This window comes from Erigeron canadensis, chromosome 2 (genome assembly GCF_010389155.1).
Source record: "Erigeron canadensis isolate Cc75 chromosome 2, C_canadensis_v1, whole genome shotgun sequence".
Classification (NCBI taxonomy): domain Eukaryota; kingdom Viridiplantae; phylum Streptophyta; class Magnoliopsida; order Asterales; family Asteraceae; genus Erigeron; species Erigeron canadensis.
Genome location: NC_057762.1, coordinates 17,627,993 through 17,648,167, shown reverse-complemented (window position 1 = coordinate 17,648,167; position 20,175 = coordinate 17,627,993). Strand labels below are relative to the sequence as shown.

At 36.7% G+C, this 20,175-nt stretch overlaps 1 protein-coding gene across 1 annotated transcript; it reads left to right on the top strand.

The window, feature by feature from the left end:
• The first annotated feature begins 208 nt into the window (after nucleotides 1–208).
• LOC122587801 lies at nucleotides 209–1,983 on the top strand. Its single transcript, XM_043759967.1, has 2 exons — nucleotides 209–1,454; nucleotides 1,586–1,983. Exons 1-2 carry the CDS (start codon nucleotides 209–211, stop codon nucleotides 1,981–1,983), a joined length of 1,644 nt encoding a protein of 547 aa, XP_043615902.1.
• The last annotated feature ends 18,192 nt before the right edge of the window (nucleotides 1,984–20,175 follow it).

Sequence of the window (20,175 nt, the reverse complement as noted above, 5' to 3'; positions counted from 1 at the left end):
TAATATTCTTCTTACCCAAGAGCTTATGCATGGATATCACCTACATAGAGGCCCACCACATTGTGCCTTTAAAGTTGACATCCAAAAGGCTTATGATACTGTTGATTGGAGGTTTTTGCGAAGGATTCTCTTAGGCTTTGGTTTCCACCCCAAGATGGTTACGTGGGTTATGGCTTGTGTGACATCTGATCTTTCTCTATTAGCATAAATGGAAACCTGCATGGGTATTTTGAAGGTAAGAGGCCTACGACAAGGTGATCCTATGTCCTCTTATCTCTTTACTTTGGTTATGGAAGTACTCACTTTGTTGTTGCAGTATGTCTCGTCGGATTCTCCATTTACTTTCCATCACCAATGTGTGCAACAATCTGTTATAAATGTCTGTTTTGCAGATGATTTATTTCTTTTTGCTCATGGTGATTTAGATTCAGCAAAGGTTGTTATGGATGCTTTGAATGTTTTCAAAGACATGTCAGGGCTGACTCCGAATCTTCCAAAGAGTACCATTTTCTTTTGTAATGTTTCTGACCGGGTGAAGAATGCCATATTAGATATTATGCCCTTTGAAGAAGATCAGCTATCGGTAAAATATTTAGGGGTGCATTTGATATCGACTAGACTTGTGTACAAAGATTGTGCCATTCTTATTGAGCGCATGGAAAAGAAAATCACGAATTGGTTATATTTTGCAGGTAGACTCCAATTAATTAATTCTGTTTTGATCTCTATGCACACGTATTGGGCCTCCGTTTTCATTCTTCCTACTCGTATCCTTCATGAGCTTGAACGAAAAATGAGAGGTTTTTTATGGTGTCAAGGGGTCTTGGTAAAGGGTAAGGCTAAAGTTGCTTGGAAGTCTGTATGTACTCCAAAATATGAAGGCGATCTAGGTAAAAGACACATTTTTGATTTGAATAATGCCCTTATTGAGAAGCATGTGTGGAGTATTCTGAATAACCGTGAGTCCTTATGGGTTAAGTGGGTACATTCTTATAGGTTGAAGGGGCGAAATTTCTGGGATTTCCCTTTTCAATCGAATGTAAGCTGGGGTTGGCGAAAGCTGCTGCAATTGCACCCCATAATTAGGCCTTTTATTTGGTCTAAACTAGGTGATGGTTGTTCAACGTCCGTATGGTTTGACAAATGGTTTTCTGGTTGCCCATTAAGGGATTTCTTGTCACCTAGGGACATTTCCAGAGCTGGCTTCGTGATGTCTAGCTCAGTGGCGGACTTGGTTGATAATGGATCTTGGAAATGGCCGAATGCATGGTTGGATTCTTTTCAGGTGTTGCAGAACTGTACCGCCCCTAACCTTACACATGGAAGACCGGATTCTCTAATATGGAGCAATTCTGATGGGAAGGAGCTTGATTTTTCTGCCTCTAATGTGTGGGATATGATTAGAGTTAGGAAGGAGCAAGTAGTGTGGGTTAATGTTGTTTGGTTCTCAATGAGTATCCCAAAACATGCTTTCCTTCTTTGGATGGTACTAAAGAATAAACTGAAGACACATATAGGTTGAAGCCTTGGGATGTTTGCAGGGCAACTAACCTTAATCTTGTTTGATGTTCTTTATGTAAAACAGGTCCGGATTCACATGCGCATTTTTTTTTCAGGTGTATATACTCGACTACTGTTTGGACACTTTTTAAGGATATGGCTGGTCTTGGACATGTGCTGAATACCGAAGATACTACAGACTACTTGATTCCGATTTCCAAAGGCAAATCTGCAAAAAGTGTAATTGGTAGATTGGTTCATGCTGCAGCTGTTTATTTTATTTGGCAAGAGAGGAATAATCGTATGTTTACCAATAACATGAGACCCCCGGAAAGATTAAAGGAGCTCATTGTTAACACGGTCAGAATGAGATTAGCTTCGGTCAGGTTCAAGGCAAACAGGAACGTGCTACAACTACTTGAAATCTGGAAGTTACCGAAGAGTCTTCTTATGGATGGTGATGATCCATCGTGTGTCACGTGATACTGAAGTGAAGAACATACATTAGCTATTATGTCTGTTGCTTTAATACTGATGTAGTCGTTTGATGTATTTTTATATGTAGTGCTTCTTAGCTTGTTTAACCTTATATGGCATGTCATATAAGGAACTAATATGGTAATCTGCCATATTACTTGTGATGTATTGTTCATGGTTGTTAATATAAAGTTTAAACAAGGTGAATATACTTTTACCCAAAAAAAATAATTGTGGAATTCTTGGTCATATTACCACAGAGTGTACCAAACCCAGAAAAAAGAATTTAGAGTACTACAAGTACAAAATCATGTTGGCAAAGCAAGAAGAGAGTGGAATTGCCCTTTTGGCTGAAGATGACAAGTGGCTTCACCTCACTGATGATGAGACTGATGAATTGGCAGCGAATGTGTGCTTCATGACAAAAATCAAAAAGTCAAAGGAGCTAAATGATGAAGCTGCAGATTCTACTGAAGAAGAAAATAAGGTAATCACAATTCCCAAGCAACTGTTAGGTTTTTATATGGATAAAAGTGAAGCAGCTATTCTAGAAGGGAAAAAGAAAAACAAAGAGATTTCAAAAATAAACAATGATTTGAAAGAAAAAGACCAAATTTTGCTCAATTTTCAAGATAAGTTTGATCTTCTTCAAAAAGAATTTCACAATTTGAAATCTGAAAAAGCTGCAGTCACTTTTACTCCAAATTCAAAGCTTCATCTTGAGAAGCAAGAACTTGAAACCAAAGTTCTTGAATTAACCAAGCTCATGACACAATTGGAAGTTGAAAAGACCAATGAGATGCTTTGGGCAAATGCTTTGGTAGAAGACATAGAGTCGTTAAATGTCAAACTGAATGAATCCACCCTTGAGTTGAAAGAATTGGAAGATCAAATTTCTAACCTAAAATATGATTATTGTATAAAAGATTCTCTTTACCAACAACTTGAAAAGACAAATGAAGAACTCAAAACTGAAATTGATTTTTATCAAGAAAAGTTGTACAAGTTAAATCGAACTTATCAACAAATCTATTTGAATAGGCCAAGAATTCAAAAATTCAATTCAACTCCGGGTTAGGGTATGTCAATCCAGAACATTTGCTCAAGGCACAAGAAGAGGTTCCTTCACTGTATAAAGAATCTCATATGAAAAATGAGATGACCGACCAATTTGTGAGACCAAGTCATGGTGATATTGAGGAAGATGATTTTCTAAAGAAGGGTGCAAATATTTACTTCAATTATGAATTAATTGATGAGTCATTTGATTTTTTAACTCGCTAGGTGTATCAAAGTAATAAGAATAATCATGAGGTGGAGGTTCCTGAAATACTTGAGTGTTTTAAGGAAAAACCTTTGGATGATTCAACTTCATTTCCAAAACCTGAAATTGTCAGACCTTATATACCACAAAGTGTTTTGGAAAAAGAAATTGATGATTTGAAGAAGTCTCTTGATGAAAAACATGCATTAATAGAAAATCTGAAGACTCAAAATCACTGTGACAACAAAAGAAACCCATCAAAGACAAATACTTCAATCTGTGACCAACCAGGATGTTCTGTTTGCGAAATCATGAATGAACCTGAGCAAAACAATTCTAAAAACATGAAAACCTCAAAATAGTCTACTTGTTCTATCTGTGAAATTTTGAATGCATCTGTTCAAACTAATCTTGAAATTGTAAATGTTTTTGTTCAAACTGACTGTGCTCAAAATGAATGTGATGTTGTTTCTATTGATCCAAATGATATTTATTTTGATACATCAATTCCTAAGTTTTCTGAGGACACTCAAACTTATTTTAATGAATTTAAAAATGTGATCAAAAAGTTTGAAAAAGAAAAGGATCAACGAATAAAAGTAGAACTAACTTTGACAAAATTGAAACTTCAATCATTTTTGGACAAAGAAAAAGCATCACAATCATTTAAGCAAATTTCAAATCCAACAAATTTGACTGAAACAAGTGTGAAATTGGAAACAGAATCTCAGCAATTCAATGATTTTATGGATGAAAATCATAAATTTAATCCTTCTTTTGAAAAAATCTTTGAGAAAAAGGAAAACAAACCTGCTTTTGCTGAGATTAAGAATCCAAAACCATACTCGTCAGCACATACCCAACAAGGTAAGAAGACAAAACCAACAAAAGTCTCAAAAGTTTTTCATGTTGTCAAGACCCCTCATGACTCAAAACCAACAAAAGTTACAAAAGTTTTTCAAGTTGTCAAGACCCCTGATGACTCAAAATCAACAAAAGTAAAAAATGAAACTAAGTCATCAAGAGATGTGAAAACTCACAAGTGTTCAAAGACGATGAAGAATGAATTATTAGGTAACAAACACACAAAGACTAGCAAAACATTTAGTACTCCTAGGAAACCTTAAAAAACCTTTAAGTCCACTTTGAAGGTAGTTAGAGATAAAACCTCAGGGATTACTAAATATAAAGATCAGTATGGTTGGTTGTCACCTAATAATATTAAGAGAAGTCAAGTGAGCAGTGAAACCATCAAGAAGAATCCTCGCAAGAATTCAAAGAAAAACTCGTTATCTAATTTAAAGAATGTTCATGTTTCAGGTGACGTGTGCTTAACTAGTAGCAGTAAATGGATCCCAAAAGATAGATTTTTACATGCCTCTAGAAAAATCAAGCTTGATGGCATTTCTACTCAAATCAAAAAAGTGTGGATTGTTCGTAGATCAAATTCATTAGATAGGGCTAATACATCTAGAACTACTCCCGCTTGTATCAAAACATATGTTTAAACTTTGTCTGTTTCTGTAATTCGCATGTCCAATTTGAACAATTTTGTGTGTTTACCTGTTAAATTTGAATAAATTCATGTCTGTGTGATCTTGTTTGTATATATGTGTATTTGCATATTGTATCCCTCTCTCACCCGCAAGGACCCAATATATGTGGGGACCTTAACATCATAACTTGTTTCTGCAGGAATATCTGATTTGTGTATGGTATGTTGACTCGGGATGTTCTTGTCACATGACTAGAAACAAGTCTCTACTTTCTAATTTTGTTGAGAAGTTCATGGGAACTGTCAGATTTGGAAATGATTATATTGTCCCTATTCTTGGTTATGGAGACATTGTCAAAAATGGAATTACCATAATGAGAGTTTCCTATGTTGAAGGATTAGGTCACAATCTTTTTAGTGTTGGACAATTCTGTGACAATGATCTTCAAGTGCTTTTCAAGAGATATGAATGCAAAGTTCAAACCATAGACGGGGTAGATATTCTCACTGGAACAAGGGACAATAATTTGTTCACCATTGATCTGAATAATGTTCCAAATATAGAGTCTGACATTTGCCTTCTCTCAAAAGCCTCTGCACAAAATTCATGGTTATGGCATCGTCGTTTGTCTCATCTTAACTTTCAAACTATCAATGCTTTAGTGGACAAACAGCTTGTTGAAGGTCTTCTTGATTACAAGTACGAATCCGAACATGTTTGTCCAACTTGTGCTATTGGCAAGATGAAGAAGGCATCTCATAACTTAAGAAACATCTGAGTACCGAAGGTCCTTTGCATCTTTTACAAATGGATATGTGTGGACCGATGAAAGTCAGAAGCATTCATGGAAAGAGATACATTCTTCTGATTGTTGATGATTTTTCTCGTTACACTTGGGTTTTCTTTCTTCATGCCAAAAGTGATGCTCCAAAGAAAATCATTGATTTCATCAAACAAACCCAAGTCAATCTTCAATCCCCAGTTCGAATTGTTCGTTCTGACAATGGCACAGAATATAAGAATGCAACAATTGATTCTTTCTTTAAAGGCTATGCAGGAAGAACTCAATCAATTTGAGAGGCTTCAAGTGTGGAGATTGGTTCCAAATCCTTACAAGAACAAAGAACCAATCAAAACAAAGTGGATCTTCAAGAACAAAAAGGATGAAAACGGAGTTGTTGTCCGCAACAAAGCACGTTTGGTTGCAAAGGAATATTGTCAACAAGATGGAATCGACTATGATGAGACGTTTGCACCTGTTGCACGAATTGAAGCAATACGCATGTTTCTTGCCTATGCTACTTACAAGAACTTTACTGTATATCAGATGGATGTCAAAACTGGATTTTTGAACGGAGTTCTCAAAGAAAAAGTCTATGTTGAACAACCATAAGGGTTTGTGAACTCTGAACATCCAGATTATGTCTACAGGTTAGATAAAGCCTTGTATGGTTTGAAACAAGCTCCTCGTGCACAGTATGACGCTCTCACTGCTTTTCTCTTGAAATCTGGATTTAATAAAGGTTCAATTGATACTACCTTGTTCATTAAAAGACAAGGTAGTGACATTATTTTAATCCAGATATATGTTGATGACATAATTTTTGGGTCGACTAACCCTAAGTACTGCAAGAGTTTTTCTACACTAATGATCAGCAAGTTTGAAATGAGTATGATGGGTGAATGAAATTTTTTCCTTGGTCTCCAAGTCAAACAGTTGTCAAATGGTACATTTATTTGTCAAAATAAGTATATTCTTGACATGTTGAAAAAGTTTGATATGATAAATTGTCAACTAATTGGAACACCCATGGAAACTCGAACAAAAATTCATGCTGATTTAAATGGTAAATCTTTTGATCAAAAGAAATATCACAGTATGATAGGGTCACTCATGTATTTGACTGCCAGTCGCCCGACTATTATGTTTTCCACATGTATGTGTGCAAGATACCATGCCAATCCCAAAGAAAGTCATTTTCAGGCCGTCAAACGGATTTTCCGTTACCTTAAAGGCACAGTGAACCTTGGTTTGTGGTATCCAAAAGATACCGGCATTCAATTAGTTGCATACTCGGATGCCGACCATGCAGGTTGTAAGTTGGATAAAAAGAGCACTTTGGGAAGTGTACAATTTTTAGGGGATAAGTTGGTAAGTTGGTCTTCAAAGAAACAAAATTGTGTATCTACATCTACTGCAGAAGCTGAAAATGTTGCTGCAGCTAGCTGTTGTTCACAAGTTCTATGGATGAAGACACAATTAACTGATTATGGATTTCAGTTTGACAGAATTCCCATGTACTGTGACTCCAAGAGTGCCATTGCTATATCCTGTAATCCAGTTCAGCATGCTAAAACCAAGCATATAGATGTTCAGTATCATTTTATTAAAGATCATGTTGAGAAAGGTAACATCGAACTCTATTTTGTTCCCACTGACTACCAGTTGGCTGACCTTTTCACCAAACCACTGGATGAACAACGGTTCAATTTTCTCAAAACCAAACTTGGTATGCTTGATTTACAAACTTAATTGGTTTAATGGTATGTATTCTATGTTCATTTTCTGTTTCAAACATTGATGTGTTTTCCTTGTTATTACATGCAATGTTTGAGTTGGAGAAAAAGGGTAGAATGCATGATTTTAGGGGGAGTCTGTAAATTAATTTTTCTCTTGTATGCTTAATTCGAGGGGGAGTATGCAAATGCACGTAAATATGTGTGGTTTTATTTTTGTTTATTATGTTATGTTTATATTTTACTTTCATTTGTGTGTTTTTGTTCTAAAATCTGAAAATCATATACAAAATTAGAAAAGATAAAAAGACAAAAAGATTTTTTTAATTTTTAATTTTAATTTTTTTATCTGTTTTTGATAAAAGCCCAAATTTTTTGTTGATTGTTATATAGCCAAAAAGGATGAGCCCAAATGTGTTTTTTTACACAAGCCCAACTTGTTAGGCCCACTAGAATGAACTCGGGTTGTCACGCGGGTCGATCCACACCCTTGACCCGAGTTTAAATTTAAAAGGAAAAGGAATGGGCGGGGGAGATCATGTATTGTTTTTCAAATTTCTTAAAACTTGTTTTCCTCTCATTTTTCATCCGATCACTTTCACACTAATTTCTACATCATTTTGTTGATTCGTTTAGGATTAATCTTCAAAGGGTTGTGTTCTCTGAGTGATTCTAAGTACATTTCATCTTCTTTCATCATCAAATCATCGAGATTTAAAGGTAGAAATCCTTGATTCTTATTTGCTTACAAACTGTTTGATTAAATGCATGAATGAACTGATCATGTTTGTTATGAGTTATGTGATGTTTTGAAGTGTTGTTTGATGAAGTTAGTTGCATGTTTAGGTGTATAAGTGCTGTTTGTCACTTTAATCTGCTCTGTTTTTCATCAGAACAAAGTTTCTGGGTTGGATTTGATGGTTTAGGTAATAACTATAAAAAATGCTTTGATTTTGTTCTTAGTGCCGAGGTGTTTGCTCGGCAATTAATACAAGTATCAACGGTTATCTTCAAACTTTCATGATTTCTGGGCTTGAAATTATCTATCTTTTCTAAAGGATGCCGAGGTATTTGCTCGGCAAACAAGTGTTTTCATAAACTTCTTTCAAGTGTTTTTCAACTATATGCAGAGCTCTTTACTCGGCATACTTTAAAAGTGTTAAACCTGACCCTCAAACTTTCACAAGGAATGAATAGCATAATTGCCATTTGCCGAGGTGTTTGCTTGGCAAATCATTGATTTCTCACAACCCATTCAAAGGATTTTAAATGAATGCAGAGCTTTGACCTCGAATCCTTCCAGTGTTTCATGAAAATTTTTCGAAAGTACCAAAGTTCTCATTTGCAGAGCATCTTGCTCGGCAAATCAATATAAATATATTTCAAAATACATTGTTTACAGAACTTTGTACTTGAATTCTTTCATAAGATTTTCTTGAAATAATTTTCATAAGTTTTTCTTGAATAAAGATGTTTGCAGAGCTTTAAGCTCGGCAAACAACACATTTCACTTGAAAATTTTTCTAAGTCATTTTGAACCATTTGCAGAGCAATAAGCTCGGCAAATCACAATTTTCGTTGAAAAAGTTTCTAAGTCACATTTTTCAATTTATATTATTTCGCTCGGCAAACAGTTAAAATCTCTTCTAAATGACTTGAAATGATCCTTTATTAATTGGCAACATTCTTGTTGTTTAATCAAAGGATTTTTCATATATATTCAAAGTGAAGTCCAATCTATTTGTTCTATACGCCGAAGTATTTGCTCGGCATATCATAGACTTCACATACATTTCTTCTGTTTACCAAAGTTTAAGCTCGGCAAATGTCACAAGTTGCACAAAAGTTGTTCCAACACCATTTTCCTTATAATGTTTCTGGACAAAACTTTTCTTTTATACTATCTGGCGAGCAGTAAGCTCGGCAAACACCTCATTTTTGTTACATTTTCTTTATTGTCCAAAATTCAAGTCTATTGTAAAGTCCCTCACTCGATGGTTTAACCCACAAGTGTAGAATAACAAGTTAAGTAATCACTAGATAGGACTAGTATGAAATTTCAAGTAAGCACTAGATTGGACTAGTATTATGATAAATATAAATGCAAGAATATATATAAAGTAATACGTACTTAAGTAATATAAAGATAAGCAAGTAAGTAAGTGGTGAGACACAATGTAATTTTCAAGTGTATTCTATTTATTGATGTTAAATAAAATACAAGGTTGTTGTGGAACAAGATATTACAAAGTAAGTATCTAAACAACCTATGAATTACAAGTGATCTAATCTTTGCTAAATAAACTCTTTGATCGAAATACTTAAAGTTGTGAAGTATAACTGTTTAGATCGAGAGTATTTGAGCAAAGGCACCAAATTGCAAAAGTATGTTCTTTGGACGAAGAAGTGACTTGGTATTTATAGGCAAAAAGAATAGATATAATATTTTTTTACCGTACAAATATGGTTACATGCATTTAAGGAAATTACTTTAATTCCTTAAAAGCATTGATTAAAGTACAAGAATAAAGTCACATGATAGTGACTTGTCTTATAATTAACCAACCACCTTTACATGCGTGTAAGGCTTTTAACAAAAGACAAATGGATTGTCCGGTTAAAGGCATGTAAAGGCATAAAGTCAATTCCTCGTAATCAGTGTTCAGACTTGTAAGGTCTAGAACACTGACAAGGACTCCAGTCAGGAGATCTGGTAAGTCTTCCAGTGAGCTCCGCTATTTGTCAGACTTCTTTCTTCAGACTTCAGTCTTCGACTTCAGTGAGAATGTTCTTCAATGGAAAGATCTTGACTGAAGTGAAGTCCAGTGAACAAATCTGGTGTAATTCAGATTTCTATACAAGTAAGTTGTTCACTGGTCTTCACATAATTTCTAGACAAATCTTCAGAGGGCTCTAGTAGTCACGTCTGGAGCGAGTCCAGTAAATCTGGACCTAACAAATTCCCCTATTTGTTTAGAAATTATGCAAGAATTTTCAAGCTATTATCTAATACAAGTTTGTGCTTGAAGAATCCTTGAAAAAATTGACTAAGTCTAATTTGAATTTCTGGAGAGCCACTTTATAGATCATTAGTGTTCCCAGTTTGTACATTTTAATTTCTAGATAAGTACTTGTGAAAAAAATAGGAATTGCAACTTATATTTACAGACATCAACTTGAGGAAAGTTACAATTTTATCAACATAAAATAAATACAAGTACAATATCAGAGCTAGACCTTTTTCTTTTCAGCATGCCCAGCTGGCTCTTTAGTGGCCTTCCTCTTTACACCTGGAGATGAAGAAGTAGTAAGAGAAGTCCTTAAGCCCAGCTCCATCTCCATCAATTCCTTCCTCATCCATTCCTTGTCAATCCTCTTCATAAAGTTTTTAACATCCTGGGAGACATCCTTACCCCTAAATGAAAGACTAATCTCTCTTAATTCTGACCACCCAAAAGCCCTGAGTGAAGTGTCTTTTCTTTCATCAGTAAAGTTCCCTTCTCTGAAGAGTTTGACATGGAACTTAGAAAAGTTGTCATGATTTTCTGCCAGATGGATCTCAGCACCCAGTATTGATCGGACATTAGCTCTAAATTGTGACAAATGTTCATACTTTTCCATTGTTTGAGCCCTTTTCACCATTTCATCCACTTCCCTGGACACCTTTCTCTGTTCAGCAACTTGTTGAAATTTTTCTTTATTGATCCTTTCAGTTGTGTTCAAGGAAATGAAGGTGCTAAGATCTGCATCTCTGGCAGCTTTGGATTTTCTGGCTGGTGCCTTGGCAAACCCTTAACCTTCTTCATATATTCATGCTCCAGAGCAGTTGCATTACTCCTTACTTGTTGCTGGAGATTTTTCAATTCTTCTCTTCTCTGGGCAATAAGATCCAGTATGCTCACACCATAAATTTCAGCCTGGGATCATCCTTCATCTTTTTATAAACTTCAATTTGTACGCCCAACCTGCCAGCGTTGTAAGAATCCAGAGTCCCATGCCTGGCCATATCTAACTGGTGAGCAATCAAGTCATCTTTTAAGTTCTTCTTGAAAATTTCAATTAAGATGCACTCTTGCTCCAGTCTCTTTGCCTTGGTCTCATCAGCAGACACATATCCCTCTTCTGCTTCATCTGTTGGTTCCCCAGACACCACTTTCTTTCTTTTGAGACTTTTCATTGTGGTAGGGATGTCTGGGAACTCTTTAAATACTGGCTCACTGGCATCGGTACCAGCAGCCTCTTCATCAACTTGTCTACTGGCTTCAGTACCAGTGACATCTTCTCCAATAACCTTCTTCCAGACTTCGATCTTCTTCTTAAGATCAACAACCTTCTCTGTACCAGAACCTTCCCCCTTGGAAGCATCTCCAGATTGAAGATAATTCCACACCTGATCCAGCTTATGTCTGTCAGTAGAGTCAAATGTTCGACCAGACACTAGAGCAATGTTGTTCACAGTTTTCCTCAACTGCATCACTTCCTTTTTAATTATTTCAAGATCTTGAGGAAAGTGGCGAGGTAACTGGGCGTCGATCATCTTCATTACTTCAGGCAGCAACCCATCACGAAGATTTCTAAGGAGAGTTTCAGACACCTCCTCAGTGATTTCTTTCAACATATCTCCCCTGGACTTTCTAACAACTTCATCACTGAGCGTGCTGACCACTGAGTTTTTCTCCAGGGTTGGCCTGCTCTCCAGAGAGCTTATTCTGGTGGTCAAATTCTGAACATCACCAGTCAGACTTGCCAGAGGTTGAGCAACTTCAGTTTGAATGGCAGTCTGAACAGTTCTCACCACATCCCCCTTAATTCCTTGGACTGCAACATGTATTGATTCAGAATTTCTATTTGTTGCCACGACAAGTTCATCCAGCTTCTCAAAGACTATCTTCTCATTTCCAGCAAATATGTTCATTTCTGACTTAAGATTATTGGAGATTAGAGTTTTGAAGTCAGAAATAACCTGAGAAGAAGCCTGAAGTGATCTCTCTAGGTCCGCCACCTTATCAAAAAGGCCTTGAACCTCGGTTGAAGAAGAAGAGGAGAGACCACTGGAAGGATTGGTGATTCTGGTGATCGATGATACTGGCAACACCCTTGTGATACTTTCAGTTGGTTGGGTGACTGCCAGTGGTTCAGAATGAATTTCTGGTGCAGAAGGTGATTCAAAAGTTGTAGTTGGTGTTTGTTCTGGAAGAGGTGTTGGTGTATTTTCTGGGGGTGGAGGAAGCATATCAGATAGAATTGACTGGGAGACAGAGTGGATGGTGCGATCAATTTCTTCTTCTCCCAGAAAACTCATATTAACATCAAAGTCATTATCCTCAGACAGTGGAGAATCAACCATATCCCAATCTGGGCCGGTTCCACCTGCCTGGTCCTTTACTTGTACATTCTCCACCCCAACATTCAAATCAATCTGAGCCACTTGCTCCAGATTATCTCCTTCAATTTGCCTAACTTGTTCCCCCTCAACCTCTTCAACTATTAGGGACCCATCAGCAGCCATGATGTCCCCACTTTCAGCAGTTGCTACTGGTATGACAAGAGGTGATTCAGACCCTCTTTCTTCTTCACCACTTCCTTCTACTTGTACTGGGGAAGTGGTTGCTGGGGCAGTTTCCTGACCGATTTCTCCAGAATCTTGATGAGATGATTCTGGAAGGGATGATACTAGAACTCCATCTCTCCTAAGACGACGAGTTCTATTCCTTGGCCTGGTGGGATTAGGTGGAATTTCAACAATATCCACAGCAGGCTATTGAAGATCTGGGGCGATCTGGGAAATAGGTTGCACCCTTTCAGCAGTAACATCATCAGCAATTTCCTCATTGTTATGAGGCTCACCAGCAACCTCCTCATCAGGTGATGATGCAATTGCATCTTCTTGAATTCTGAATTGATAAAGCATCACCGATGGAATGTCGACCTCAGTAGGAGATGAGGTCAACTGGTTGAGGTCCCTCAGATATTCACACATTGAAAAATGAGTTGTATTTATAGAGTACTCATTCTTCAAGGCCCTTCTAAATAGGATGGACAGAAATCGAATAAATGGAATGAAGGGCTTTCCTGCTCTTGAACCTCAATCTGTCCACCAGATCATTAAAGAAGATCTGGGCAAAGTCCACCCTGTACCCATGCCATAAGCAGTAAGCAATCTGGAGCTGTGTTTAGTTTATCTGATCTAAACCTCCAGAACTGCCACCCAAACACTCAACATGGTGAGTGAAGAAATATCTCCATAAATCTGTCAGCCTGCTCATATATATACAGTGCCCTTCCTGAGCAGTTGACCATTCTCATCCACTATTTTTGTGTGCCCCATCAACCTGTACACCTCCCTGGTATTGATTCCAGATGGAATCTCAACATGCATTTCATTCTCATCGAAGTAATTCATCCTCATGGCATCTCTGAGGGAATCAACAGTAATGGTGAAGTGTTTGGTGCCTTGTTTTAATGTGTAGTGGATGGATTCATCACTTTCCACATACACTGCTGTATACCAAAATTCACAAAGATAGTCGTGATACATTTTGCCCGGATTTAGGGTTAGGCTACCATAGAGTGGACTACTCAAGAAGAAGGTGTTCAACCTTCCAATGATAGAAGTTGCAGAGTGATTTGTTGAGAGTTTGGCCATCCAGTTATTCATGTTTATGCGGATGGCATCGGCAGAAAGAGATATATGATTTGCCTTCTTGACATTTTCAGCAAGAATATAATTTATGGCTAGAAGATTTTTACGAGATGGTTTAGGAGCTATTTGAGATATATGAAAATGAAAGTGAAAGAATTTAAGATTGAAAAACAGAAATTTAATAAGAGAGATCATGGTGATTGGAGAGTAAATGAAGAAGGAAATAAATGAAGGAATTTGAAGATATGGGAGTAAATGATTTTCAAGATGAAACTGAAAGTGAAGCTAAATGTGGGTATTTATAGAGGAAAGAGAAAATGGAATTCAAAATGGTAAGTTTGAAAAAGTTCAAAACAATTTTGATCGGTTTTGACATCCGCATTTAATGTTTCCCATCATACATAAATGTATGATGGTTGACAGCCTACAAAAATTACCAACTTGCACTTTTGGTCTTCCCAAGGTAACAAAACCATCATTTAAATTGAAAAAGTCATGCCACGTAAGGTGAACAGTAACTGTCCAGATGAAAATTTTGTAAGGTTGGCATGCACTATCCTTAAGTATTAAAAAAAAGATGATTTTACACACAAAGACTCATTTTAATGCATCTAGAGGTTGACTGGACACTCCAGTTTCACTAGTGGATTAGGCCAGTAGAACATGCATTAATGGTACACTAGAGGGACACTCCAGTAAGTACCCAGATTTGACCATTCTGGTAATCCTCAAACACGCACATCAACTAATATAAACAAATGAGAGGGACACATTTACAAAGCAACTGAAAACACTTCAAACTGCACATCAACTTATCCAGTATTAATGAGAGGGACACATTTACAAGGTACTAGAAACATTTTTCAGAAAAAAAAAAAAATTTGTCCAGTGAGAAAATAAATTAATAAGTTCCCCCTGAAACTTAGATATATAAAAAAAATGTGGTCTGAGTCTTTCCCCGTGGAATGGTGATCTATAAATCTATCAGTGCAAAGATAGTATCACAAAGGCGTTCGATAGCTTTACTGGTATAGATTTATAAATCTGGAATCAAAGAACCCTGCCAGTGTCACAAAGGCATTTATAACAAGGTTCCAGATTAAGGGTTCAACATTCCCAACTCACTGACAAGATTTTGAAAAGTTTTCTCATCCAAAGGTTTTGTAAAAATATCAGCAAGTTTTTATCAGTGGGAATAAAGTGGATTTCAACATCATTTTTCATTACATGATCGCGAATAAAATGATACCTGACATCAATGTGTTTCGTCTTGGAATGCATGACTAGATTGTTTAAGATAGCAATGGCACTGGTATTGTCACAAAAGATAGGAGTCTTTGAATACTTAATAACATAATCAAGCAACTGGTGCTTCATCCAGAGTATCTGAGCACAACAACTAGCTGCAGATACATATTCTGCTTCAGCAGTGGATAAAGAAACTAAAGTTTGCTTCTTACTGGTCTAGCTCACCAGTTTGCCACCAAGGAAATGACATCCACCAGTAGTGGATTTCCTGTCTATCTTACAACCTGCATGATCTGAATCTGAATAACCCATTAGATCTAAGCCTGAGCCTTTGGGATACCAAAGACCCAAACTGGGAGTACCCTTAAGGTACTTCAAAATGCGCTTTACACCCTTAAACTTGTACCAACAGAAGATTACCTCTTTCACGAAGAATAAATAAGGTATTGTCAATTACACCTCTTTTGAAACCATTTTCTGATAAGTGTTTGGTCAGAGTATCATACCAGGCTCGAGGGGCTTGTCTGAGGCCATACAGTGCCTTGTCCAGACGAGATACCTAATGTGGATGCTTTTCATCAATGAAGCCTAGAGGTTGCTTGACAAAAACTTCTTCTTCTAATTCTCCATTCAAAAATGCACTTTTTACATCCATCTGGTAGAACTTGAATTTATGATGAGCAGCAAAGGCTAAAAACATTCTGATGGCTTCTAACCTTGCTATTGGTGCAAATGATTCTTCAAAGTCAAGGTCTGTTTGGACGTACCCTTGTGCCACCAATCTGGCCTTATTTCTGATCACATGACCATCTTCATCAACCTTATTCCTGAAGACCCATCTGGTTCTAATTGGTTCTTTCTTGCCAACTGGAGGAGGAACCAGATTCCAAACTTTATTTCGTTCGAACTGGTGAAGCTCTTCTTGCATAGCTATCACCCAGCTTAGGTCATTCATTGCCTCGTCAATCTTCTTCGGTTCAATCAGTGATAAGAAGCTGACATATAAACACTGTTCACTGGAGGCACTTCTGGTCTGAACCCCTCTATTGGAGTCACCAATAATCTGGTTGATTGGGTGAGCTTTTGTCCACTTAGAGTATTGACCTAGATTGTTTCTTACAACAATATTAGTGCAAGAGTTCAATTGATTTTCTGGAGTAGGATCTTGCCAGACAACTTCAGCATCTTTATCAAAATCTGTAAGATCACAATTTGCATCATGAAATTCTTCATTTAAAGGCACTTCTTGGATTACTGGCTCAAAATCAATTGAACCCACCTGATACTGGAGGAGTAGTACGAACATCTGATCTAATAACAAGTTCAGAGGGTAGTTTGAAACTTATTGAAGGATAGAATGAAGTATTACTGGAAAGTTTTTCAAGTTGCACTGGTTCCAAGTCAGGATGACTGGAAACATCTTCAGATGAATCTTTATTGTAGTTGATAGGATCAAATCTTTATTCTGGAAAAGGTTCAGGAGTCAATTCATGTCACATTTGATGAGTCAAATGAAGCAATCAATAAAAAGCCAACCCTTAATTCTCCCCCAGAAAGTCCAATTATCTTCTAATGACCATAGCCTTTCCAGTTGACTGTACTTTTGGCTTAGGTGGAGGAACAACATTCTTCTTTTTCTGAACCTGGGGTTCTTTAGAAGATGATTGAGGCAAAGGTTTATTCTGCTTAACCTTATTGACTGGAGCATTCATCTGTGGAGCTCCAGTCTTAACCTCAGACAATTGAACAGGAGGAATAATACAAGTTTTGGGTGTTGTTGGTTCATCATAGATAGTGCTAGGTTTTAACACTTCAGGCAGTCGGTCAGCAACAGGTATTAATGCAGCAGCATTAACATCACCCCCCAGATATGCACGTTTTTGGGAGGGATACTAGTTACGTGCAGCATCATATGGTTTCTTGGTCTCAAGCCATGACTGGATAACATGTTTTTCTGTTGACAAAAGATTTTCCAGTTCTTCTTTCTCTTGGACCAGTTGTTCAGTAACCAAAACTTGTTCTTTGAAAGCGAGTTCAATATCTTGCAATTCTTTTAACTTAGATTGTAAGTTTGTCATTTCAGAAAAATCTGTTTCAAAATTATTTGACATTTCTGAACGAACAGTTTCCACAAACATTAAATCAGAGTTTAAAGCTTCATCGATGTCCAATTTTAATTCAGGATCAGTTTCTTTGTCATAATCTATTACCTTTTTAATGACAATGTCCACCCATCTTCCAGATGTGACATCTTCTTTCACCAGATGCTCTTCATCAGCTAGAGCCATATAACAACAATCTCTTTCCTCTTCATCATCAACTGATGAGTCATCAGAGGGAACCCATTCTTCTTTTGCCACCATGCATTTATTATTATCTTTCTCTGCAGACATGAGAGCAATTTGAGCCTTAATCTTTTTGTATTTTAATCTGTAGCTATCATCAGGCTTGTTATACGAAGTTGATGAACCAGATTGTGAGACAAACTGATTGGACTTGCACTCTTTCATGAAATGACCTTTTTCTGCCACACTTAAAGCATGTCAGATTGGTCTTGTCAGTGGAAGAACTGGGTGCATTGTGTCCAGTGGGTCTGTTAGCTCTGGCTTTGAAACGGTTAAACGTTTTAGCCATCATAGCCATCAGATCATCACTATCAGTTTCATTATAATCTGGAGAGATGTTATTCATGACTCCAGAATCCATTAATTCAGACATCATCTTCTTCATCGAAAATACATTCTCGGAAGACATTAATAATGCACATGGTGGTTCAGTATGACTAACCACAGGGGAACTACTGGAAGCATGATTAATAGCATCTTTTTCTGCCTCAACTCTCTTCAATGAATCTGAAGGCTCCATACAAAGATGACAGAGTATGGGAATGCAAGGTTTTACCTTGTCTCAAGACCACGATCATTTGAGACCATTTTGAAGGAAGAATATCACAAAATTTTTCAAGAAGTATGCCCTTGTCCTTTTCTACCCCAAGCCCTCTCAACTGGTTTATGATGGACATAAATTTGGTGTAGGTACCAGTTAATGATTCATTGGATAGGGCAAAAAATGACTCGTACTTCTTATTTAAAGCCACTTTCCTGGTAACAATAGTATCATCACTACCTTCATACTGGTTCACTAGTTCATCCCACATGCTTTTGGCATTGGGATAAAGCAATAGTGTGGGAATAAGAGCTTCAGGAACGGCCCCGGGGATCATGACTTTTAAGGTAGTGTCAATATTGACCAGTCTCCTTTCCTCTTCAGACCAGTGTTCCTCTCTCTTTTCCCTCCCAGATCTTGCTCCAATTGGATCAAGAAGTGGATTGAGAGGACTTCTAGGAATATAGGGTCCTTCATTTAAAATTTTAAGCATATTCCTCTCAATACCAGTAACATGTAATAACATCCTAGCTTTCCATGTGCCAAATTCATCACCATTCCCACTGAATTTGGAAACAGGAGTGTTTAAGTAGTGCACATGCACGTGTGGAGAAGCAGGAATAGGAAGTGGTGGATTATTGTTAGCATGGTCATTGGTTTATTCAAATTCATTTATGGGTGGAGGTCCAGTGTTTAAAGGGTTTCCTTGTGTATTCTCTGGGTTGGCCATCGAGAGAATGCAGATCTAGGCAAGTATGTTAGCCTTCTGCTCTGATACTAATTGTAAAGTCCCTCACTCGATGGTTTAACCTACAAGTGTAGAATAACAAGTCAAGTAATCACTAGATAGGACTAGTATGAAATTTCAAGTAAGCACTAGATTGGACTAGTATTACGATAAATATAAATGCAAGAATATATATAAAGTAATACGTACTTAAGCAATATAAAGATAAGCAAGTAAGTAAGTGGTGAGACACAATGTAATTTTCAAGTGTATTCTATTTATTGATGTTAAATAAAATACAAGGTTGTTGCGGAACAAGATATTACAAAGTAAGTATCTAAACAACCTATGAATTACAAGTGATCTAATCTTTGCTAAATAAACTCTTTGATCGAAATACTTAAAGTTGTGAAGTATGACTGTTTAGATCAAGAGTATTTGAGCAAAGACACCAAATTGCAAAAGTATGTTCTTTGGACGAAGAAGTGACTTGGTATTTATAGGCAAAAAGAATAAATATAAATTTTTTTTACCGTACAAATATGGTTACATGCATTTAAGGAAATTACTTTAATTCCTTAAAAGCATTGATTAAAGTACAAGAATAAAGTCACATGATAGTGACTTGTCTTCTAATTAACTAACCACCTTTACATGCGTGTAAGGCTTTTAACAAAAGACAAATGGATTTTCCGGTTAAAGGCATGTAAAGGCATAAAGTCAATTCCTCGTAATCAGTGTTCAGACTTGTAATGTCTAGAACACTGACAAGGACTCCAGTCAGGAGATCTGGTAAGTCTTCCAGTGAGCTCCGCTATTTGTCAGACTTCTTTCTTCCGACTTCAGTCTTCGACTTCAGTGAGAATGTTTTTCAGTGGAAAGATCTTGACTGGAGTGAAGTCCAGTGAACAAATCTGGTGTAATTCAGATTTCTATACAAGTAAGTTGTTCACTGGTCTTCACATAATTTTTGGACAAATCTTCAGAGGGCTCCAGTAGTCACGTCTGGAACGAGTCCAATAAATCTGGACCTAACATCTATGTCTTGTTAAATGTACATGTGCTATATGTGAGTCCATTTATAGTTTTCATGAGTATTAGGGTAAGAAGCAAGGTATTGAACGCCTTTGTGTACTACCTTTGTTATCTTATCATTAAATACTTATGTGATTCTATAAATTGTAATGATTTCTTATATATATTAGGGTGAGAAGCAAGGTATTGAATGCCTTTGTGTACTACCTTTGTTGTCTCATACTTAATATATGTACGAAACATTATGTTTGTGAAAATAGTGTGTCCAATTTGTTATCATGTATATATTTCTTTATGTGATGTCTAAAGTTGCTTTTCTGGTCAAAGTTTTGGTCAAATTGGCTTCATTCCAGGTTCTTCTTAAAATTTCATAAAAAGATGT